We start from the raw sequence: 25,983 nt of genomic DNA, 5'->3' as shown, positions 1-25,983 counted from the left end.
CTCAGCAGCCCAAGTGATGGGTGTTTAAATCTAAGCTGGATGACGAAGCGGGTAAAAATAAGGAGACTGATAGGAACAAAATACCTGTAGAGCATTCTATGGACAGCAGCAGTGATTATCAAACTTTAATAGACATAAGAATCACCTGGAAAGGGCCAGATTTTGAAATTATTATTCAGTAGGTCTGAAGACTAGAATATATTTTCAACAAGGATCCTAGTTGATTATGATGTAAGCGGGCCATGGATAATTTTTTGTGAAATAGTGGACTTGAAATTATATTGAGTTTAAAGAAGTGATATTTTGAGAGGAGGAGAAGAGAGGTAGATAGATAAAAGGAAAATATAGTAAGGATAGGTGGTTACAATGTGAGATAACTACTTTATTATTTCAAAGGCATAACAGCCTGGAGTGATAAAAGGTTCAGGGTGTGGCAAAGGGAGTGGGTGGCTGAAGTGGAAGTGAACATCACCAGAGATGAGAAGGTCAAAGTACCAAAAGCCTAGCTAATCCATGTGGACCTTGAAGCCATCTCAGATTATGGCAGTACTTGGGATAGAGGCAAAACTGTGAGCACAGTTCAAAGTCAGTGAAGGGGAAAGAACTACCAGTGGGTAGATCAAGCAAAAGTATGAAGTCGAGGAGGGTGTAACTGGTTAAGAATTTTTACATGGTGGTGAAGAAGTAAAATTGGCTAATAAGGGTTGAATGTTTGTTTGCTAGGCTCTACATACTTCAGTCCATTTCATCTTCACACACAACTCATAAACTTCATATAACGTAGGTGTTATTTTTATTCCCCTTTGATCAGAAACTGAAGCACACAGAGGTTAAGCATAAACCAGCATCTCACATTTCTTACCCACAATGCTTTATTGACGCTCATAAAAGGCTAGTGGAAGGTGTTTTAATACATTTCAATTTTTAAAAAAAATCAGATCTCCTGAATATTGTTAGGGATTAACTTGCTTGGAAAAGACAATTGAAATATTTCTCTAAATGTTATTTGTATTGAAATATTTGTTTTTGCAATATCCAGTGAGTGGCAGTACTAATAACAATTCTAGGTCATCTAATAGAAATAGTAAAGCAGTTTGCAGTTATCAAGACTTCTGTCTACTCCATGCCTTGATGATTTCTTCAGCAGCATCTAGTGTACTGTCTTTCTGTAAATAAATAAAATAGTTGTCATTACATATAAAAATAAATTCAAGATGAAGTGAATATTTAAATATGAAAAATGTACCAAAGTTATTTAAAATTTTTTTTTAATTTTTATTGATTTCAGAGAGGAAAGGAGAGGGAGAGAGAGATAGAAATATCAATGATGAGAGAGAATTATTGATCGGCTGCATCCTGCACCCCCAAAAAGGGATCGAGCCCGCAGTCCGAGGGCCAATGCTCTATCCACTGAGCCAAACCAGCTAGGGCCCAAAGTCAGTTTATCAGGAAGAGTTATGCAGTGATTTGGGAATCAAGTGCTCCTCAACTCCTGGTAGCTTGAATGGGTCCACTTGAGCTCCAGCCTGTCCATAGCCTCCACAGCAATGACAGAGCCCCAGAGCATTCATTAGGGAGCACACCTTCCCAGCAAATCAAGTCACTGGAAGCCTTGACTATTTTAAGACATAACCCCAGCAGAAGCATGAACAAAGTCTGGAAAATGATGTCCACAGTGTCTTCCCTCACTTCGGTGGCCAAAGACACAGGCCCTGAGCTCTTCAAGAAGCCCAGTAGCAAATCATAAAAACCAATTATTATAATGCTATGTCCCATTGCTCTCTGGCTGGAAAGAGGAATGAACCTCACAAGAATTCAATAGTAGAGGAATTAGAGAAGTGTGATGCCAATCACTAACTCATACTGTTTTAGTACGCTGGCTGCCGATTCTGGACACTTCAGTGCTGCTATACTGACACCAAAGAAATCTATAACTTTTTTTTTTAGATTAAAAAAATTAAAGAAAATTTTCAATTATAGTTTACATTCAATATTATTATTTTTATTAATTTCAGGTGTATAGCACAGTGGTTGGACTATCATATACTTTACAAAGTGTTTCCCTCAATATTTCCAGTACCCACCTGGCATCATACATAGTTATTACAATATTATTGCTTATACTCTCTATGCTGTACTTCACATCCCCATGACTATTTGTAACTACCAATCTGTACTTCTCAATCTTTTCATCTTTTTCACCCAGTCCCCCAACCACACTTCCCTCTGGCAACCATCAGTCTATTCTCAGTATCTATGAATGTTTCTGCTTTGTTCATTTATAATATTGTTCTTCAGCTTCCACAAATAAGTGAAATCATATAATATTTTTTTGTCGAGTTCTGTTTGTAAGTTCCCACTGCCATAACACCTACTGGTCCTGTGTTCTGGGTAATGAGCTTGCTGCCTGCTGGCTTTGTCTGGATTGGAAGATGTTTTTGCAGATTTGGAGAAGGGAGGAGCCAGGACAGCACTAGGAGACAGCAGAAATTCTCCCAGGCTCACAGTAAATTTTAATATGATTGATGTAGAGTTCTTTTAGATTTTACTTCTTCCTAACTAATTGGCTACCTCCAATTTAATATATCTCCTCCACAATGTCTCAGCTCACTTTTGCAAAATGAACGGGGTGAATGAGTAAATCTATAGCCCAAACAGAATCTTTTCTTCTTCCTGCCTCACACAGGTTCCAGATGACATGACTATGTTTCTGCCCTGCCTCTTCCCTGAGGCCACATGGGTCTGGAGAAGCTCTCACTGCCAGCGCACTTACTGTGCCTATCGTTCTGAATAATGAGTATGCTACCTGATGGCTCTCTCTGTAACTTGAAGATGTAGAAGCAGGAGCCTTTCTAGGTGTCTTCTCTGTACCATTATCTTCACTGTTCTTAGCAACTCTTTATCATTTACTGGGGAATCTGTTTTGCATTCTATTAGTTGTTATTTTTTAATTCTCACTAGAGGAGAGAGAGAGGAGAGAGAGAGAGAAAGAGAGAGAGAGAGAGAGAGAGAGAGAGAGAGAGAGAGAGACTAAAGAGAGAGAGAAATATTGATTGGTTGCCTTCCATACACTCCCAGACTGGGGATCAAACCCTCAATGCAGGTATGTGCCGTGCCTGGGAATCAAACTGGCAATCTTTCAGTGCATGGGATATGACGTTCTACCAACTGAGCCACTCCATCCAGGATCCTAGTTGTTATTTTATTTTTAAAATAATTTTCATGGAGAGAACAATTTTAAAATTGAAAGTCTAATGTTATTTTTTCCCCTCTGTTAGTTCTATTCAAATGATATACATCTAGAGCAGTGGTCCCCAATCTGGGGCACATGCCCCACAGGGGGACAATTTGATTATTAAGGGGGACAATTTGAGAATGAGTTATTAACAGTGATTTTTTTTGCATTTCTTATGGTTCTAGGGGCCTCATATACAGTATATAAATATATATTGTGACATATTTATACATTTCAGTTCTTTATTATATGTTTTGAAACTTTATTTGCTATTGGCCAATAGTTAATGGCCTTTTAGGCTTTCTCCAAGTGAAGTTTACTTTTTGAATAATAAGAATTATATGTCACAGGGGAGGCATCAGAATTTTAGAGATGCTTAGGTGGGGCATGGCCAAAAATAGGTTGGGAACCAGTGCTCTAGAGATTTCTAGATCCACTGTAAGATGAGAGTATTAATGGCCTTGCTCTTCACCACACTTTAGTCAATTAAATTTGATATTGTTAGGTTGTTAACATTCATATTCTACTATGGGGAGTCTTCCACAGTCTATAGGTTGCCTCTAAAAGTTGAAAACAATGTTTATCTCAATCTGACTCGGTTTACAGATGAATGTGTTGGTGTAGAGAGTGCCTTAATACCAGTATGACTGTTTTCAGTAGCAGTCACATCTTAAAAACAGCAATATTACATTCTGATTTTTTTTCACAGATCTGATGATAAATTCTTTCAGCTTTCATTTATCAGTGATGTATATATAATTTTCTGTTTTAATGGACATTTTCCTAGATATAGAATTCTGAGCTGATCTATTTTTTTTTATGTTAGCATTTTGAAGATGTAATTTCATTGTAACCTGGTCTTTGTTGTTTCTATCAGTGGTTCTCATCCTTCCTAATGCCGCGACCCTTTAATATAGTTCCTCATGTTGTGACCCCCAACCATAAAATTATTTTCTTTGCTATCACAAAAACAATATGTAATTATCTATGTGTTTTCCGATGGTCTTAGGCGACCCCTGTGAAAGGGTCGTTCAACCCCCAAAGGGGTCACGACCCACAGGTTGAGAACCGCTGTAAGTAGTTAGCTAACACTCATATCTGCTCCTGTGCCTGTGAAGTTTAGTTTTTCTCTGGCTGCTTTCAACGTCTTTTTTTTTTTTTTTAAGTATATTTTATTGGTTTTTTACAGAGAGGAAGGGAGAGGGATAGAGTTAGAAACATCCATGAGAGAGAAACATCGATCAGCTGCCTCCTGCACACCCCCTACTGGGGATGTGCCCGCAACCAAGGTACATGTCCTTGACCGGAATTGAACCTGGGACTCTTTAGTCCACAGGCCGACGCTCTAGCCACTGAGCCAAACTGGTCAGGGCTGCTTTCAAAATCTTATCATTACCTTTGGTTTTTAGCAGTTTGATCATGGTGTGTCTAGGCATAGGGTTGTTGTCTTTTTGGTATAACCTGTGTGGTTCACTGAACTTTTAGATCGATAGGTTGCTTTACACCAAATCTGGAAACATTTCTGCCATTATTTCTTAAAAGATTTTTTCTGTTACATTTTCTCTTCTTTTTTTGGTACTCCAATTACATGTAAATTGTCACTTGATACTGCATCACAAATGTGAGGCTCTGTTCATTTTTCAAAAGTAATTTTCTTCTCTGTTCTTCAGATTGAATAATTCCTATCGATCTGTATTCAAGTGGACCTTTTTTTCCCCAGTCATCCTCAATGTTTTATGTTTAATGCCATATACATTTTCTTATCAGATATCACCCTTTAGTTCTTGAATTTCCACTTCATTAATTATTTTAATCTGTCCACTCATTATGACCATATTTTCCTTTACATGCTTATAAAATCTGCTTACTTATAATATTTGCTTTAAAGTGCTTGTCTGCTAATTTCTCCATCTGGGTCACCTTGAGATATCTTTCTACTGACTGCTTTATTTCCTTTATTAGGGTCATCATTTTTTGTGTCTTCACATGTCTAGTAATTTTTGATTGCACGCTAGCCATTGTAATGTTATATGGTAAGATGTCTGATTATGTTTAAACTCAACACTTATTCTGGTACACAGTTAATTTCATGGCAGCTAGATAAAATTTAAAAATTGCTTATAAGCACATCATGTCAAGAAAGAGAAAAAAATGGTGATCTATACATAAAAAGGAAAGACATTATAAGTGTGTTTTTTAGTAGAACAGAAAACTTACTTTAATAAAGCAAAATCGCACAAACTTCTCAAACTGTAACTTGGTCTCTTTGTTACAGAATGCTGAAACTGGGATGGCTGAGAGTTTCTAAAAAATAAATTGGAAGGTAAAATAAGAAAACTACTTACATTTCACATATTAATCCTACACATTAGAAAAAACTGATACTTCTAAGTATTCACAACAATTTCAGAAAAAAAAGATTAAAAAATCCTCCAAATAGGCACTGGTAGACTGTCATGTAACAAAATTATAGTTAACATTGTTCAAAGCATGTCAGCAGGTTTCCTTCATAAATTAACTATAAAATACAATACAATATTGCAAAGGCCAAAAACTTTTACCTTATTTTTAGTCATCCATTTCACAAATTTATAGTCATAAGGTTCATTGCTATTCTTCATATCAGAGAGGTCTGCATCTAGAACAATGAAAATTAGAAAACCTATGTATTACACCTGAGGCAATATGTATTTAATTTAAGTCTGTTAAGTTCAAATTTTTCTTATGAGATATTCACAAAATCTGCTGAAGTCTCATACTGCACATGGTGGAGTGGAAAGCGAGATGCCACAGATTAGCTTTACCAATACTCTAAGGCAGTACTCAAATATGCATCTGATTGATCATATTTGTGCACACACCCCTTAGCCCTGGAAGAGAGTAGGAAGGGAAAGGAAAGAAGTGTTGTTTTTCCACCTAGAAATAATATGAGTCTGTGTTCATTATTAAGGAAATGGCATCTAAATTTATAGAGTATTCATCATAACACTTATACCTCCAAGAAGTCATCAGCAAAGATAAAGTGCCTGTATTGCAATCTATCATTATCCCCAAATCCTAGGTTAGTGTCTAGCATATAAGTAATAAAAAGCATATTTGTTGAATGAGTAGACTAATATTACTCATTATTTGTAAAGGGAAAGTATCTGTGTAGATCTTCCAAGTAATATCCTTTATTGTTTATCTCTTTCTTCCACACATTATGCTTTTTAAAAAAATGTTAAATTTGGGAAAAATATGTATTCCTATTCTTATGTCTTGCTCCAATCTTGCTTCAAGGTCTGGGCTAGATATTTCTCTAGCATTCAACTTCAGCAACTCATATTTCATATTGTTTCAATTTCATTGATTTGTACTCTTAGATCATTTTGAATGGCAGAAAGCTATTTTGATGATTACTGTAATCATTGAAATTTTACAATTTATTGTTCAAAACAGATTGAGACAGTTTCCTTTTTCCCGCCCCCCTCCCTCCACCTCTCCCCCGAATGAATACTACTGGGTCTCTTTACTTCATGATGTAAAAACCTTGACATTGAAGAAAGTTTCACCTATATTTAAAAAAAAAATCTTAATATGTTTTTACTTAATGATTTTTATTTCTAATCTCCCCTGTGCTTTCAAGGACATAACAATCCCATATAATAATGCTAATAATATACTACCACATATTGAGCATTTACTATTTGCTAATAAGCATGTTAGGTAATTCTCTCACTTATTTGTCTTACAATTCTAAGAGGTAGCTATTATCTTCACTTTATAGATGAGGAAATTAAATTACTATTTCACGTATTTCACATTATATATATGTATACGTAGTTAATTCATGTTTGGCTCTAACAAAAATGATCACTTTGAAAAGTTAGAGTCTAACTGCAAATTATGTGAAAACTCCATGTGACATGTACACAATAGTAGTGTATTCAAAGGTGACCCAGAGAAAGGAGTGATTGATTACCTACAGCAATAGAAGGAAGTAAAGGAGGATATTAACTAACTGCAATTGATACTAGCTGTACTACTTATTCTAGTAAAGCTTAGAAAAGAGGAATTCATTGCTGTGGTGCTTAAAAGGAAAGAAGGCAATAAATATAATTCTAAAATTTTATAGTTATAAGAAAGCTAGAATCTACTTCTTTTGAATACTTAAGTCAGAATTCTTCAAATAAACTAAAACTATTTACTAAAGGTACAAGTTTGAACCATATTATAAAAGCATTTGGGTATTTAAGTAACCTATGAAAATCAAAATTGGTTTTTGTATTCCAACTATCTCTTCCATAATTTTGGACCATACTATCCCACTAAAACAACTGTAATAATCTTCTATTTGTCGTCTTATCTTCTAATCAAATATTTTCATTTTTAGTTCTAGGATGAAGGTCACTGGTCGAGAGAGCTGCTTAGTATGGCAGAAAAAAAAAAAAGTTCCCTGGTGAGGGCATGGATCTCTGGGTTCAGAGCCCAGCTCTGCTACTTATTAGTTGATTAATTTTAGTAAATTTCTTGATTCTCTATTTCATCTTTCTCACCTATCAATGAGGATGTAATAGCACTGATCTCATTGGACTTTAGTGAGAATATGACATTTGTAAAGCTCTTAGGATAATACCTACTATATCATAAATGCTCAAAAATATTAACCAGTTAGCCATTGCTATGAATTTTAAAGGGAAGTCATTACTATGCTCATGTACTTTATGGTTTATTTTTATTTTCAAGCTACCATCAAATGAGTGTTGTTGTTTGCTTTAGTCTTTAGTATATGGTGGGACTGCCTCTAGTACGTGGGAGAATTTTTACATTCAAATTAATCTGAGCAAAGATGAACGAGTAAAATAAAAGGAACTTGTCTTCATATGTAGAAGAGTCTTAGAGACATTACATTTTCCCCTACAGTTGAAGGAGGACAATAAAAAAGAAAGTTTTCTTTTTTTCCATCATTACAAAAAGTTTTCTAACCAAAATCCTTTCTATTCTTATTACAACCACACTAGTTCAAGATCTAAGACTTAAACTAGTATTTTATGCAGGACTGATTGACTAAAGATAGAATGGGAAACTGTTTAAGAGCTTAATGCAATAATCCAAGCGAAAGTTGCATCATTGTCCTTTTGATGTTTAATGTCACAATGTGATAAATTCTTTTTAGGATTTACTATCTCAAAAAGTTTGGTTTCAGGAAAGAATTATTTTCATCTAAAAAGTTGTTGGGCTTCTTTTTATTCGACAATTAGGGAACTAATTCCATTTGCTGCTATGAAGTTTGGTCTTGAGTTAATAATGCTAATTACAATCCTAAATAAACCTAGGTGACTGAAATATTTACTTCTTCCCCCTCATACGTACCAATGATTTTATTTTATGTTATAGGTAAACACACACATTATTGTATGAAAGACTTTTTCTTTCTTTAAAAAGGTGATTTTCTTTTTTCAGATTTAGACCTTAATTTGGATTTGAGTAAGTGCGAGCCACAGTGCTCTGCTCATGTAAAGGGCTTAATATAAATGGGTCAAGTGAATTTGTTGCTGGGTTTAAGGCAAAACCAGCAATGCTAAGCATACATGTAAAAGCACATTCCTTCTAGAATCCAAATGCTCCAAGTATTGAAATACATGTTTGAGTATATCCAACATCTGACAATGCCTTTTAGGAACCAGGCACTGGATTATGTCTATGTGCACTGTGAGTGGCCACAGGAAGTTACAAAGGTAGTAGTTGTTCATGAATCCAGGGTTGTTTTTATAGTTGCCAAACTCAGATCACTCAGCAATAATAATGTCAACTTTTATGCCAGGCATTGGTCTTCGTGCTTTCTATGCAGAATCTTAGGAAATCTTCCTTCCCATAACCCTACGAGGAAGGAATCACTTTTATTCCCCTTTTCATGGATGAGGAAGTTGAAGCTTAGATACAGTAATAACATACTCAACTGCCATGGCCAGCACTTGGCATAGCTAGAATTCAAAGTCAGGTCTGTTGACCTCTTAGGTTAGATAGTATATGAAATACTTTTAATCTGAGTTAGTTCACATTCTTTTGGAGAGCAGATAAAAGTATAAATTCTTTTAAATAAAGTAATTCAGGTTGAATATTTTGTGGCTTTCCAATTTAAAGCGAAAATACAATTAATGAAAACTTTGCTATTTCTTTTTATCATTTCATGAAATGAGTTGCACATTTAGACCAAATATAAGAAAAGTGATTTCAAAACCTCAGAGTATAGGAGCTTAAGAGCCTGGCAAATTTATAAAATTTTGTATATACAAAAGGTTTTCAAGTTCAGTGGCATATAGCTTCATTGTGATAGAACCTTAAAACATTTAAAACTATTTAAAATGGTTATAATTTTTGTCTGAATAAATTATGCTTTATAAAATTTACTATTAACATTATAGTTTTTTGAAGAAAAATTAGTTATATATGAAATGTTATCATGCTTCTAACTTTCTATTTGTATGGCATGTCAGAATTACTTACAACAGCTTCAGGTAATGCTTTTGGAAACAGAATTATTGGGAATCTAGCTGTGTGACTTCAGACAAGTTATTTAAAACTTTCTAAGTCTTCGTGTCTTTAAACATGGAGCTGAATGCTTCTTCAAAAGCATGTTTGAAAGTGCCAGGCATGTAGTAGATCCTCAATTAATATTATTTTCCTTCTTTACTTCATTTCAGTACGTTCTAAAGTGGCAAATAATCCTGATGGCATTGACAGTTTAGAAATCTTATTTTTCTCAAGTGAAAAGGGAAACTAAAATTTCACTCAAAGGAACACAGGTTACATATATGATTTCAGTGTTTTAAGTTACACACCAGAACAAGATGACAGCAAATTCTATGTTTAAGAGAAGACTTACAACAACTGGCTCCATAATTATGTAAAAACAGTCACATGTAAGGTCAAGGACCTACAAGTCCAGATGACTGTAGAAAACAGTGACAATTGCGAAAGTCATTTTTTTCAAAGAAAAAATGCTGATATGACTTCGACACCAATCTCTTCTCCATAATTCTGATATAGCTTCACACATAAGTTTCTATATATTTGAAATTATGAAAACCTTTACAAACCTAGCAAAGACACGTCAGCAATGATGAAGTAGCCTCCGTCAGGAACTACAGGTTTTAGGCCAACACTTTCAAGTAAATGTGCCATCCGATCTCTTTTTACTTCCAACTCTTTTGGCAAAGAATTAAAGTAACACTCTGGGTCATCCATGCGCTTCATGTCAGTCCAAAAAGCTTGAGCCAAGGCTTCCTGTATGTTAAGATTGAAAATGTGAAAAGGAAATATGGTAACGTTATTTATTACTGAGTTTAATAAATAAAGACTGAATAATAATATTATTGGCAAAAAGTCATTCAGGGAATTACAGCTGAATTCCTGTGAACCTATGTTAAACTCTACAGATTAATGGAGGAATCAGTTACACGTAAATGATTAAATCTAATATGAGGAACTGAGAATAAGCCATGAAATTCCAAATTGAAAGAGATATTATGCAAAGATGACATACTTGGAAATGAAAAGACATTATATTATTTTCTGTTGAGGTGAGCTGTAGAATGACTTGTTAGATCCAAGTCTAAAAGATGACTGGAGAAATGACGAACTAGCCAGCCTTTCCCCATTACCCTGGAGGACGGAGTGGAAATGAAAGCTGACCCTCTGTGTCATTCCTCAGAGGTGTGCAAGTCCCTGTCTTAATCATGCGGATCCCAACAAAGTGGTCTAAGGCCACAGGGGTTAGAAACAAGTTTCTGGGGCATGTGAGTGGCTTCCCTACCTTTCTTCAGGAAAGTCAGACACAGGGGTGAAATTGGGCCCAGAGAAAAGCCAAGGCCGTTAGGCAGGTGTCTGAGAGGCAGTAGGTCAGGAACAGGCACACACGTCTGACTCAGGGCATGCATAAAGTACATGGGCCTATCCATGCAGGAGGGCCAAAGCGTGGTAGGGAAGTGTGAACTGGGGCAACGTAGAAATATTGGTTCTCAGAGCCAACCAGGAGATCCAAGTAACTAAGCAAGAACTGGGATAGTTAAGAGATAGAAGGGCAGAGCAAAGTGGCTAAATTTTAAGGAAATTAAGCACAAGACATATCAAGAACTAAAGGATACATTCAATTACTCAGTAAACTACCTGAGTTATGTTAAAATTGGCGTTGTGATGAATGCTGTGGCTAGAATGATAAACAAGATAACATGGTCCTTGCCTTTATGAAGCTTCCAGTTAGTGTGTATTGGTGAGGACAGGGAGAGAGATGAGACAGACACGGTTGATTACAGGGTGTGATTTGTTCTGGAAGAACTGAGAGAAGTCTAGTGTCATTGAGGGTAGGTAGTGAGATAAATAACATGGCAAGAGATGATAGAGAGGCAGAGAAGGGCTAAATCATAGAGAAGACTGCATGCCAAAAGAATGCAGCAGGAAAAAAATAATAATTCCCCAGTACTAAAAAATAAAAAACCTGGATTAATAAGGATAGGTTGCTTCAGCCTAGAAATCTGTGGTTCTGCTAGAAACTTGGGCCAGTTTCCAAACATGTTTGTCTGACGGCATGGGAAAAAAACAGGCCACTTCGCTGAAATGGAGAATAAGATGGTTCTGAAAAAGGTGTTCTGGATTCTTAGCCAAATCTACCTTTTCCTTAGCAACTTATTCATTCCCCTATAGCAGGATGATTGCCCTAGAAAATTCCAAGCTAAGGAGACATAAACATCTCTCCTAACTAGAATTATACTGGATGCCTCTCTCTCATAACCCACTTATGATCCATCGGCGTCTACCTTCAAAATACATTCAGAACCCAACCCCTTTCACCACTTCTACCGTCCCCATCTTGGTTCAGTCCACTGCTGTCTCTCTTCTCGATCACTTCAACAGTCTTCTCACTCAGCTAAGAGTCCCTGTGATAACGCAAGTTAGATCATGTCACTTGTGTGCTCTAAGCTCTTCAGTGGCTTCCTACCTCACTCAGTCTTTACAGAGGCAAACATGCCCCAACTTGATCTGGCTCCCAGCGACCTCTCTGATTTATCTCCTCCTACTCTTACACCTTAATCATCCTATCTCAGCCTCTATGCTTTTCACGGATATAAACATGACAACCAGGCTGCCTGACCCCAGGGCCTTTGCACTTGTTCTTTCAGTTTGGAGGGTTCTTCTTCTCTACATAACCATGTGACTGCTTATTCTCCTTCAGTTTGTAGCTCAAATGTCCCCTTCTCAGCGAGGCTTTCAAAGATCACTTAACATCATATATTCTCCCCCTTAGCACTTTTATGTCTTCCCTCTTCACTACTTGATTTTCTTGATTTTTCTCCATGGCATCTATCAATATCTGACATATTATATTATTAAAATTTTTATTTATTATCTGTATCTCCCCATTAGACAGTAAGGTCCACAAGGGCAGGGATTTTTAGCTGCTGTATCTCTAATACTCAATAAATATTTGTTGAATAAGAGAATGGATTTATTTTTAGAGGATAAAATGAGTTCAATACTATATAACAAAAGCAAATGTCAGAATTAGCCTTTATCATGGTCTTACTTTAGAGTCACTGGGAAAAAAATTGTAAAATATATATTTTTTCTTATTCATAGGCATTTATGACAGGAAGCAAAAAAGTAAGTTTATTATAGTCAACACATTTTATTCTTTGGCCTTTTAACTGCCTTCCAGAAAAATGAATTTTTTCAGTGTTCTGATTATTCCCAGAATGATGGCACGTGGACCCTGTTTTATAAATATTTTTTAAAAATAGAAACAATATAGAAAAAAGATATATATTAAAAATTCCTTCACCCATCCCTGTCCCTATCTATTAATTTCATCCCTACAAATAGCCACTTTTATTAGTTTCATCATGGGTCCTTCCAGAGAGCCTTCAAACATACAAGCAGACAGCTTCCCCCTTTCCTATACAAAATGTAGCATAAATATACACTGCTGGGTATCTTGCTTTTTTACTTTGCATTACATTCTGGAAATTTCTCCATATCAGTAATTATAGCGCTTCCTCACTATTTCCCTTTCTTTACTTTAAATTTTTAAACAGCCATAATGTTAGACAGAATAAAAGCCTCCAAAGCTGTCCAAGTCTTAAAACCCAGAACCTGCACATAAAATGAACTTGGCAAATATGACGTAAGGGTCTTGAGATGGAGAGATTATTTTGGATTATCTGTGTCTAATGCAATGACAAGGATCCTTAAAAGGGAAGGTGGCAGGAGGATATGTGTTGACAAGAGCAGAGGTTGGAGTGATGTTACCATGCACCAAGCATGTGAGCAGCCCCTGAAAGCTGGGAAAGACAAGGAACGGACTCTTCCTTCGAGACTCCAGGAGGGATGCGGCAATGCCAACACTGTGTGTTCAGCCCTGTAAGACCAATTTCCACTGCTGACCCCTAGAACTATAAGTTAAAAAAAATTGTGTTGTGCCCTAACCGGTTTGGCTCAGTGGATAGAGCATCAGCCTGCGGCCTGGAAGGTCCCAGGTTCGATTCTGGTCAAGGGCATGTAGCTTGGTTGCGGGATCATCCCCAGTAGGAGGTGTGTAGGAGGCAGCTGATCGATGTTCCTCTCTCATCGATGTTTCTAACTCTCTATCCCTCTCCCTTCCTCTCTGTAAAAAAATCAACAAAATATATTTTAAAAAATTGTGTTTTAAGCCACTAAGTTTGTGTTAATTTGTTATAGAGAAATAGGACACTAATACCATCATATCATATTTAAATGTTTAGCTAGATCATGGTTTACTTAAACCAACTGCCTGTCAATGGATAACGACTATCCCTTATCTTCTGCAATAAATGGCTGTGTGCAGACAGAGCTTCTTACACGCACAGGATTAGTTATAGAGTAAATTCCCAGAAGGGAGATGCTGCTTCATCGGGCATGCGCTTCTATAGTTTAGCTTGGTGCTGTCACTGTCCTCCAGAGGCAGAAGTACTCTGTAATCCCACCAACAAAGAAGGAGTGTTCAAAGTTAAAACTTGATGTACTAAAAAACAACAAACTATTCTTAATAGCAATGACTGTGTGTCTGCTCCTAAATTCCCAAATTATACCTGAAGCCCTGTTCAAAGAGGACATAAGGGAAATAACTAAGGCCAAACACACAACACAAAGATAACACCTTCACTAAAAGACCATGCCTCAACCCCAAGTTACCATAACACCTACCTGTAGAGGAGTTGCACAGGTATAGAGGCTGTTTTGTTGAACTGTCTGTAAATGTTTTATTAAATGGTAAGGACCAATGGACCAGCCAAGCTGGAAAAGGAACAGATAAAAGCAAATTTCAAAAAGTGAATCTAATCGTAGTATCAAATCTAATAGAGTAGATAAGCTTAATGCAATTATTAAGTATATTCAATTAAAAAATGTTCACACTATAAAAGTAGCTCAGTTTTAGAATCAGTTCAACACTTCTTTTTGTGTAAAAGTTTCCAAATGGAGTCACTAAACTCTGCTCTCAGAAGGTAAATAGTACCCGCAATCATTATTATCTTCCTCTCTTCTGGTTTGCTACTTCTGATATTCTGCAGGTCTCAATCACTGTACCAAAGCTGGTTTGAACTACATACAGATTAAAGTAACTATGAATGAGGGCCTAAGGGGTTCTTCCATTATTTGGTTCTGCAGGCATCTTTTTGTTGTTTTAATTAAACTTTTAATTTTGAGGTAATTGTAGATTAATATGCGGTTGTAAGAGATAACATAGATTCCTTCTAATCTTGACCTAGTTTCACCCAATGGTGACATCTTGCAAATCAGGATACTGCCATTGATATAGTCAAAACACAGAACATTTCCATCATCACAAGGATCACTCGTGTTGCCCTGTTGTGCCCATGTATACTTCCCTTCCCCTCACCACGTCCATATCTAGTCCCTGGCTTCTTAGTCATGTTTAGGAGAAGTGAGGTTTGAAGATAATTAAGTTTCAACTGGATAAATTGTTGTGCTCCAGAGTGCAGTGGCTAAGTGCATACATTTGGAAGCTAGCTTGCAAGCCCTGGCTTGAAATTATTAGCCGTGCAACCTTAGGCAAGTCCCTTAACTCCTTTGTACTTTTAGTTTTATTGTCTTTAAAATGGAGATAATAGATTATATCTACCTCATAACATGGTTATGAGAATGAAAGGAATATGTACACGTAAGCACTAAAAATCCAGGACATAATGTAAGTGCCAAAATATTGCTATTAACATTTGTTCTCCTTTTATTTGAATAGGCAGTAATCTGAACATTCTTTGCAAAGAAAAATGTGTCATTAGTCGGTTACTTATAAAATAAAAAGTTACCTATGTTTTCTTACTTATAAAGAAATGATTAGGAACCAAAGAAAACAAAGGCCAATATGAAAGCTGAATGAGTAAATTATAAGCAAATAATCGGTAAGTATAAAAATGTGTAAATATATGTGCATTTAAAACACACAAAAAATCTACAAGATATAAAGTACATGCCTATTGTTAAGCAATTAAATTCCTCATCTTACCTTCCAGCCAGTTACACTGAAAGTCTTTCCAGCACTTCCTATGGTTATTGTTCTCTCCCACATACCTGGAAAAGTGGCTGTACAGAAGAAAAAAAAATTTAAATAATTGCTTTCCAATCAATCTATATTTTGTATAATCTAAAAATATAAATGTATCATAGTATAGTCAATATAGTTATAGGCTCTCAATCGGCTTTTTTAAAGACAGTGCAACTTTAACTCAAGCACAGTTGAAAATGTTAAATGCCTGAAAACATTATAATATCACAGCAAAATAATATGTAATAGATTGATTCATTTAAAGTAGCAAAATTATTGCCAGGGGCAGGAGTGGCAGAAGGACCAGTAGGCAGTGGTCTGGGCTGGTTTGGTATATTGCTCATATAAGCTGTGGCACCCAGCACCCAGTGTTAATAGTAGCTGTGTTTTGAATATAATCATTCCATAGCCCATTTTGGTTGTACTCCTGGCTATTGTTTAGCTCACCTCTCTTCTGCTCACTTTCTTTTTTTTTAAAAAAAATATATTTTTATTGATTTTAGAGGAAGGGAGAGGGAGAGAGAGATAGAAACATCAATGATGAGAGAGAATCATTGATCGGTTGCCTCCTGCAGGCCCCCTACTGGGGATCGAGCTCACAACCCAAGCATGTGCCATGACCAGGAATCAAACCATGATCTCTGGTTCATAGGTTGATGCTTAACCACTGAATCACACTGGCCAGGTGTCTGCTGCCCATTTTCTGAATCTATATCTACAGAATCCTTAGGGCAACAATTCTAAAAATGTGGTCCCTACACCAGCAATATCAATACACCGGGGAACTTGTAAGAAAGGCAAGTTCTTGGTCTGCATCACAGGCCTGCTGAATCAGAAACTCTGGAGGTGGGGCCCAGCAATCTGTATGCCTGTGCGTGCATGCGTGTGTGTACGTATATGTGTTTTGCTAACAGCTTTATTGAGATAGCAATCCCACACCATAATTCACTCATTTAAAGTATCTAATTCAATGTTTTGAGTATATCCACAGAGCTGTGCAACCATCACCACAATCAATATTAGAACTTTTTTCACCCTAAAAGAAGCTCCATACTTTTTAGATACCCCTCCCCACCCGTAATACCCCCATGGCCAACAGCACTAGAACTTGTGCCTGAATGGAGCTTATCTAATACAAGCACTTTCTCCATAATTCACAACGAAGTCTTCCTGCACTTACTAGTAGAAACATTAGATAGCATTTCAGCCCCAGGCTTTGGGGCCACTTTAAACAGCAAAATCACTATTAAAAGGATGCTTGCTTATAGTAGGAGCTGCAACAAGAGGGCAAAGTGTTGCCTTGTTGACCTCAACTGAGAACATGCATAGCAGGTGACCCCTCTGCACAGGCCTGAGAAAGAAGCAGTGTAATGACCTGGGGGTTACAAATATATTTTAGTGAGTAGGTAAGTTCACAAATACAGGTGCCACGGATACTGAGAAATGACTGTTAAACGTTTCAAGTTGATTGATATCTTTAATAAAATCATTCATTCATTTATTCATCCACTTGTTAAACATTTATTAGCAGCGATCAGGCGCCAGGGACTAAGCTAGGTCTAGAGGAAACAAAGACAAGAAAGATACAGCTCTTATCTTCAGGGGGGTTAATGTCTAGTGGAGGCAGGAGATGAGTAAGACAACACTTGTAATACAGTGTGACACTGTAATAGCAACAGGTAGGAGTATTGTGCAAGGATAGAAGGCGTTAGGGTGCCTCTCTGTAGCCAGTAATGCTTGAGTTGAGACTTAGGAAATGTTTGCCAGGCAGGGAAGCAGAAAGGAAGGTAAATTTTGGGCAAAGGGAATGCAGAAAATAAAGTCCTGGAGGTATAAAAATGGACAGTCTTTGAATTTTGCTGGACAGTGGTACATTATTTCTCTGTTAATCTTCTGAGAATGCTACCAACAACACTGCTTTTGGGATTCAATAATTTAGTTGTAACTAAATTCACATTTTTTTTGCTTGTTTTTTTTTTAGAGGCGCAATAGATGCTCTTGTATTGTTCTAGGAGTGTTGGTACACACAACAGGAAAATAAAGCCCATTTCTGGGGAGAAGGGTAAGCTGTTTTCTTTCTTCTTTTTTTAAAAAATATTTTTTTATTGATTTCAGAGAAATGAGATGGAAACATCAATGATGAGAGAGAATCATTGATCGGCTGCCTCCTGCACGCCCCATACTGGGGACTGAGCCTACAAAGGGGGCATGTGCCCTTGACTGGAATTGAACCAGGGACTCTTTGGTCCACAGGCTGACACTCTATTCACGAGCCAAACCAGCTAGGGCTAAGCTGTTTTCTTAAAGTAATCTTCTCACAGCTTACTAAAGTGTAAAGTAGCTAAAAAAATCTCCAAAACGAATGTATACGTAGTTTCAGTCTATCATGAAACACCTTCCAGTATTTGTAAAGGTAGGAAAACAGCATAAATCAGAAAAATATAATTGTATTCCTTGTGGAATATAACAAAAATGAAAAGATAAATGAATATTCAAAGGGCCCATTTGAAGAAGGAATATCCTAATATTGTACATAAATAATTATAGCCCTTCAAGTTCTGAGACAGTTCTAGACTTCCAAGTATTTAAAAGGACACTGTGACACATGTGCCACTTCCTATGTAACCAGAGCAAATCTAAACTATGCATAATGCAGAGTACCACTCTCCTTATGTAATAATATATATCCCAAATCAGAAAGGCCTATTAGTAACAATATTTAGATAAAATCTTTGAAAATGAAAATTATCCAGAGAAACAAACACAATCCTAACTGTAAGTTACATATGACAGAAATTAAAGAGTACTCCTGTCAAATGTAGGTTTCATACACACTATCAAATCTAATTTAGTATTTCAAAAGAGAGCTAATTTGTTGATGGCTATTTTAGCCATACAAAAGTGGATGTAAACTGATCAGATAAATAGCTTACAAATAATTTTATACTAATTTCCCAAATCTTAACAAGTTAGTATACGAATATCAGTGTGTTATTCTATCTCTTCTATAAGAGCGATTTCTTTTGTTGACTGAAACATCTTTTTTTACTGAAACCTGGAGATATCATTTGAATCAATAAGAACAAATTCCACTATTTCAATAAAAGGGGCCCTAAGTAATTTAAAACATCTAGATGTTCATGTCCTTTCAATCTCAGAGATTTGGGGAGCCACAGAAGTTAATGTAAACAGATGACCACAGCACCGAGTGTCACTATAGTAACCAGAGGCAAAAAATAAAAAATAAATCTTTGCAGACCTGATGATTTAAAAAACTATATCCAGGATGAGATGAGGGCATGCAACCAGGGTAGGTGAGGCTGGGGGAAGGTCAAGGTGGGGAGGAGGGGAGGAGATATATGTAGTACTATGTGTTATGCTTTAAACAATTAAATAAAAGGAAAAATAAAAGAAAAAAACAGTAAAAACAAACAAACAAACAAACAAACAAAAAACAACAAAACTATATCCAGTGTCAGCAAGTTTAGCTTGGAGTTACATCTGAAAGGCAGCTGGTCTTTGCACTTCTCATTCAGGACCCATGATCCTTAAACCAGCCACAGCAACTATAACAGTTACTCACAGGCAACGTGGGCTTCAATAGAAGTCAGATAAAGATTAGAGGCATGATGAAAAGCACCACACCAGGATAATGGCCTTTGTGCCATCAAGATGATGCTAATTCATGATCTGTGGCTACAGAGCCTTATTGTGTTACGATGTACCGGTTAATGATGCGGATTTTTTTTCACTAGATGGAGTTACACACATGTTGATATATATGCAATTTGATATGTATGCTGTTTTGTTGTATTGACAGCAAGCTTCAAAACTTCATATGTCAAATTTGCTGAAGGCCTTACATCATAGATATTTTTACGCTTAAAAATGTCGAATTTCGTGCCAAAAAAAGAGCATTTGCGGAAAGTTATAATTCATTACTTTATTTTGAAGAAAAGTGCTGCTGAGTACTTCAGGGAGCTTATGGTGAATATGCTCCATCTCAAGATACTTGTGAACACTGGCATGAACATGGCTTAGGATGAATATAAAATTATATTTATATATTAGGTAGAAACCTCTCCCTCTCTGCTTAATCTAAACAAAACTTAGTAACTTTAACAAAATAATTTAATTACTTAAACAGAATTACTTTATTTAAAATATTTATTTTAATCAATCAAATAAACTTAAAATCATTTAAAATAAAATAATTAAATATCAATTTAATAAAAATTAATCTAAAGATATCTACCCAAAAGTTAGTTGTCCATATTGGCCGGAATAGTTCAAATGGCCCAAAACCGAGGTCAGCAACAAGACAGGTGAAGGTGAACTTTGATGCAATTTTGACACAGAATCACAGTTTGCTTCTGGCTTTCTCTGTTTAACACTCTAGATCTAATTTGATCCTGATCAGCAGGTCTATAATTTCACTTGTCTTCAGACATCTGTCTCTCATAGACACTAAAACTTAGCAAGACTAAAGCATGAGTAGCAGGAGTTTCCTTGGCTCAGCTCTTCCCCACAGATCTGCTCCCCCGTCTCCATCTCCATCTCTGGTGAAGGGCCTCATCACTGCTGAGTGGTCCAGGCTGGAGACCTCAGAATCATTCTTGCTTGTTCCCTTCCCACATTTTAATGATATACTCTGTGCCCTGGAGTTTCCCCTTCTAAACAGTATGCATTTATCATCTCCACTACCAGGGCATCTGACTGACTGACGATCCTCACCTGCAGCTGGTTCTTACCTTTTTCAAAACAAATCCAATCATGTAATCAATTCCCCTGCCTTGCCACACCTTTTGCAGCAGTTCTCAAAGTGTGCTAACTGGTATTCTCTCTGGTGATCAAATTAATGTTTAGAACTTAAAAAATCAACTAAATTTTCCTCAACAAAATTATATTAAGCACTTAAAATAAATGCTAGCACTTATCTGATAGTGAGTTATACCAATAGTGAAACAAAGGAGCATGAATATTAATGGCAATGAATGAAATGAATATTAATGGCAATATCAGAAAACCTCAAATGTGTTTATTTCAATAGCTCTTTGTTATGAAAAATATGCACAGAATTTTTATTGAATGATTTTTATATTGAAGTCTAATTACTTAACTTCTGTCAGGGAAATTGCTTCTTGTTTCAGGGTGGAATGCAATATATCACTATTTCATGATGCAAACATTGTGACTTCAAAGTGCTCTACCACTAAAATAAGTTTCAGAACCACTGACGTATAAACAATAATACATATAAATGGAGCCACTTTAAAATGCAGCCATAGTTGCCATGTCATAGGAAGTGCCTTGCATGTCTTATGCCTCAATTTTTCTGGAATGGTAAAAACAGGACAAAATAACCTTCGGACTGGGCTTAAGCAACCTTGTGTCCCAAAGAACTGTTTTCAAAGATAATGAGGGATTAGTTATTAAGACCACTGGACTAACGACTACTGAAAATTAAAATTGTTGCTTAAAATTAACATGCCATGTGTACCAATAGTATTGCCTGTCTTCTTCTTTTTTAAAAATATATTTTATTGATTTTTTACAGAGAGGAAGGGAGAAGGATAGAGAGTTAGAAACATTGATGAGAGAGAAACATCGATCAGCTGTCTCTTGCGCATCCCCTACTGGGGTACATGCCCTTGACTGGAATCGAACTTGGGACCCTTGAGTTCGCAGGCTGAAACTCTATCCACTGAGTCAAACCGGTTAGGGCTGCCTTTCTTCTATTGATGTCAGTATCCCCCTTACCTTTCTCATAAATGCCCATTGCCTTTGTCTCCTAATAGAACATTACTGGGGCTTTCGCCTGAATTAATGATTCCAGAATAGCTATTCTTATTGATCTCAGTAAATGCTTGTTGTCTCTCATTTTGAAAGACTGTGTGATTTTTACACTCCTCAACAGTTTACTTTATTTTCATATACAAAGTCCTTCAGAATCACCCTACTTTCCCACTGTCATATCTGCCAGTCACTATAACACTCTTATAAACCACTGATCTTTCTTAAGTTTATCTTGATCTTTCATGCCTTTTTGCCACAGTACTGTAAGTTTATCTGACAGGGATTTTCTTCCTACTTCCATCTTTTGCCCACTACTTTATTGAGCCCCACAAACAATTGCTTTCCCCTCTATCTCTACAGCAGTTTGCAATGCACCATAGGGATGATTATGATGCTGGAAATATATATTTATATATAAGTGCGCTTTTTTATTATTTGTTTCTGCCATAGTGATTTTAGTTATCCTTCCCTTAAACTTTTCATACCTCCTATTTATTTATTCAAGAATTAATTTCTGATCATCTACCATGTGCAAGACCCTATACTGGGAACTGAGGACCCAGACACCCAAACAAACAAAAATCCCTTCATTATTGTAGAAGTAAAATATATAGATCCTGGTATTTGCTATCGAGGAAAAATCAAAACAGAACATAAAAAGGACCAAGCAAATGCTGGAAGGAGAGGTGTAACTGGGGCCCTAAAAATTGACACCTGAAAAGAGACCTGAGGGAGGTGAGAGACTGAACTCTGTGTACCTTGGAGGGAAACGTCTTTTCAGGTATAGGAAGGGCAAGTACAAAGAGCTCATATAAATTTGGGTTACCCCCGAAGATACCATGGCCTTTGTGAGATGGCCCAGTCAGTGGTAACGTCCTAGGCAAGGGCCAAGCCGCACTAGCTCACTGTCTCTGTAATTTCTGCCCGTTGACCTGGCGACTTGCTCAGCAGAGAATGTCCAGTTCAGGAACAAGTTAGCTCCTGTGTCTTATGTAGCCAGTTAGAGCTGGATTTTTGATAAAAAGCCACAGATACGGGCAGTACTGCTTCTCTGGTTTTGTAGTGTTATAGTGTGATCCCAAATCTCTCCCCTTAAGTATGCACTGTCTGTCCTTCAATCTCATTAACTCACTCAAGCACCATTTATTCAAATCTCATGTGTAAGTACTCATACGACACCCACTACAAAGATTGTGTTAAAGCTGTTCTGGGATCCTTCCCAATCGGTTGTTGCACACATGCCCGAACGTATTTAGGTTTGTAACTCTATAATGATCAGTACCTATTTTTAAATGCTTATTTCCAGAATATACAAGCCATTCATAAACCTCATCACTGATGCAGAGTGTGTCATGTTTGATGCAAAGGTCAGCAATTAGCTGGAGTTCTTCTTTGGTGTACACCTATGCATATTAAAGGAAACAAGAGCAGAGCAATTATTCTTCACCGTGTGAGAAAACGATGGATCAGAAGACTGTATAAAGAGATCAAAGACTCACTTACTTTGCCAATGGGGTTATGTGGAGTATTGAGTATAATAGCTTTGGTTTTGGAGTTAAATTTACTTGCCAGTTCTTTGGGATCCAATGTCCAGTCAGAGCTAGACCATTTTTTCCCATCCATAGGTTTCTAAGCATGAAGAATAAAGATGTGATTTAATTCGATTAATTCATGTTTGCTGTCTTACAAATAAATAACCCAATAAAGAAAAAAAGTCAGAGAAAGGAGTGGCAAAGGTAACTGAATAAATGACTAACCAAAAAAATAAATAAACAGAAATAACTAAGCTTTCGTTCTGCCTTAAGAGCCCAAGAGGGCTTGAGTCTCATGCTCACACCTGTTAAACAGAAAATGGACCCTGACAACATTAACAGCTGTTACAGTGCCCATATTCCTTCAAAGGAGCCAGAGACAATTATGGTTAACATGGCTCATACTATAAGACTAGCAGAAGATTCTGTGCTTCACCTTAGTATATTACTTATTTTTAAAAGAATTCAACAAACATTTATTGAGCACCCAGAATTGCCCTGCACTGCTAGTCACTGGGGAGCAGTGCTAGAAAAGGGAGTCAGAAATGGTCTCTAATCTGGCTGTGCTCCATCAGTCGGGGAGACAAATGACCACAAAAGATAATATTACATACAATGTGGATGCTAACACAACAGAAACACACGGCAAACATGTGATAAACTAAATAAAGTTCCTCCTCAACGCTCATTGTTAACTTCACTCAGAGTAGAGATAATATAGAAAATCCCCAAATGTAATCAAAGTAGAAGCTTTATCGGTGACAAAGTAAACTTCTTAAAGCACGTGAATGGTATTGGTGAACTTACAGATCTTAAAGAAATATAAACAGGTGTTGCTCCCGCCATTTTCACCATGGGCTCATAGCAGTCATAGAAAGGCACGATTATTATGACCTGAAATACACCCAAATAGGAACACGTACTATCAATCGTGGACGCATTTAACAAATGCCGGGTAACCGCTACGTGTGAGGCACTATACCACAAGCTGAGGGGCAGCATGTAGCTAACATCAGAATAGAAGAGACTTTGGGGATAAACTCATCGGGAGCCTTCACTGGAGTGGTTGACCTCTTAGGGAGATCAATAGAAAGGTTTGCAGTGGGGATCTGGGAATTGCATGCAGTTTTATAAGAGCATCAGTAGATTTTTGAGGGGGAAAAGGGCCATAGCACTCATCACATTCTCAAAGGGATGTCCAGCCAAAAATATTAAGAGTTCATTTAAATCCCAAGGTAGGAAATAAAATGTCAGATGGTGGCAGAAGCCAGACTATAAAGAAAGAGAACACTGCAATGCTCTCCGCGGTGCAGTACTAATTTCTAAGTATTATCTTGAAAGTAAAGATTTTCCCTTTCCTCAAAAGCATCCAGAAACAAAGCGTGGATGCAGGGAGACCAGTTGGGATGCTATTGTTATTGTCTGATACCACATTTCCCCTGCCAGGTGACATGTCTGGATTCCGTTTTCTTTCCTAGTTCCTGGTATGTATACTCCTGGTCCCTTTGCCCCTGTATGCTCTCTCTCCATCACTCATGGGCTGGCTTCCAGGTCAGTGGGCCAATCCAGCCAGCCCAGCCAGTGTCCCTCCCACAATCTGCCAGCCTGAATCTAGCATCCTGACCCTTTGCTTTTCTATAAGGAGAGTTTGCCCTGACCAGTTTGGCTCAGTGGATAGAGCGTCGGCCTGCGGACTGAGGGGTCCCGGGTTCGATTTCGGTCAAGGGCATGTGCCTTGGTTGCGGGCACATCCCCAGTGGGAGGTGTGCAGGAGGCAGCTGATTGATGTTCCTCTCTCATCGATGTTTCAAACTCTCTATCCCTCTCCCTTCCTCTCTGTAAAAAATTAATAAAATATATTTAAAAAAAATATATAAGGAGAGTTTGAACACATAATTATATACATTCAAATGTCCTTTTCTACACCTAGCAATATTTCACAAAAATTTCATATAATTATAGTTTAAATATTTATTGTTTTAATGGCTATTTGAGAGCCTGTTGAATTCTAGAGTAGTTTTCATTGTTTGCTTGTATAAATAAAATGTTATGTCCATTTGTAAGTATGTGTGGTTTCTCTATCTTTAAATAGTCCGTTGAATAAATTCAGATGATTGCTAGAGTAGAGGGTGTAAACATCTTTCCATATATAGCAACTGTTTTTGAAAAATAGGCCAAGAGCAATTTATAGTTTCACAAGTTAATCGTAAGCTGTCTTGTTTAACGTTTTGTTGGGTAAGTGGTTCCTAATTATTGTTCTAAATTCACACTTTTTACTGTTTGTATTTCCGATGATTCCTGTTTAAGGCCTTTCTCTCCGGGATAAAAGAGGCCCTTACATTCTGAAGGCCCTTTGTTTGTCCGAGTCATTGTACCTACTGTACAATGTGCTATGTTAGGTGTTAGGTACGCAGAGGACAAAGAAATGAACCAGGAACAAGTTTCTAATTAGTCTGTAAAATTCTTTGGGACTAAGACGACCTATCTTTGTAACCCTGGTGAGAAACATAGGGAGAGCTTAGAAAAGGAGGCAGGAAGGTAGACCTGAACCAATGTACTTGACACTCTTCACTGTGATTGCTTCATGTTTACAATGGGACTATTCCCCTCCCTCTTAAAGAATATTTATTGAGCACTCACTATTTTTTAAAATGTTTTAATGACTTATTTATTTTTTTGTAGAGAGAGAGAGGAAGGGAGAGGGAGAGAGAGAGATAGAAACATTGATCGGCTGCCTTCTGCATGCCCCTACTGGGGACTGAGTGTGCAACCTGGGCATGTGTGCATGGGATGATGCTCAATCCACTGAGCCACACCAGCTGGGATGGGCGTTCACTATTTTAGGTGATGGTAGTACAGTA

General features: G+C 37.0%; 1 protein-coding gene across 1 annotated transcript in view; it reads right to left on the bottom strand.

The window, feature by feature from the left end:
- Positions 1–713: 713 nt before the first annotated feature.
- CCBL2 (cysteine conjugate-beta lyase 2) overlaps positions 714–25,983 on the bottom strand; it is a 78,225-nt gene continuing 52,955 nt past the window's right edge. Inside the window, exons 6-14 of the mRNA XM_006760792.2 lie at positions 23,930–24,016; positions 23,094–23,219; positions 22,873–22,993; positions 15,756–15,832; positions 14,435–14,524; positions 10,315–10,501; positions 5,797–5,873; positions 5,453–5,539; positions 714–1,166 (exon numbers count right to left, since the gene is read on the bottom strand). Of these exons, the coding sequence (XP_006760855.1) occupies positions 1,104–1,166; positions 5,453–5,539; positions 5,797–5,873; positions 10,315–10,501; positions 14,435–14,524; positions 15,756–15,832; positions 22,873–22,993; positions 23,094–23,219; positions 23,930–24,016 (915 nt within the window). The 3' untranslated portion in view covers positions 714–1,103. The remainder of the gene's footprint in view (positions 1,167–5,452; positions 5,540–5,796; positions 5,874–10,314; positions 10,502–14,434; positions 14,525–15,755; positions 15,833–22,872; positions 22,994–23,093; positions 23,220–23,929; positions 24,017–25,983) is intronic.

The sequence above is a fragment of the Myotis davidii genome, unplaced genomic scaffold (assembly GCF_000327345.1).
Source record: "Myotis davidii unplaced genomic scaffold, ASM32734v1 scaffold156, whole genome shotgun sequence".
NCBI classification, from domain to species: domain Eukaryota; kingdom Metazoa; phylum Chordata; class Mammalia; order Chiroptera; family Vespertilionidae; genus Myotis; species Myotis davidii.
Note: the sequence above shows the minus strand (reverse complement) of the source record. Positions and strands in the feature narration are given on the sequence as shown.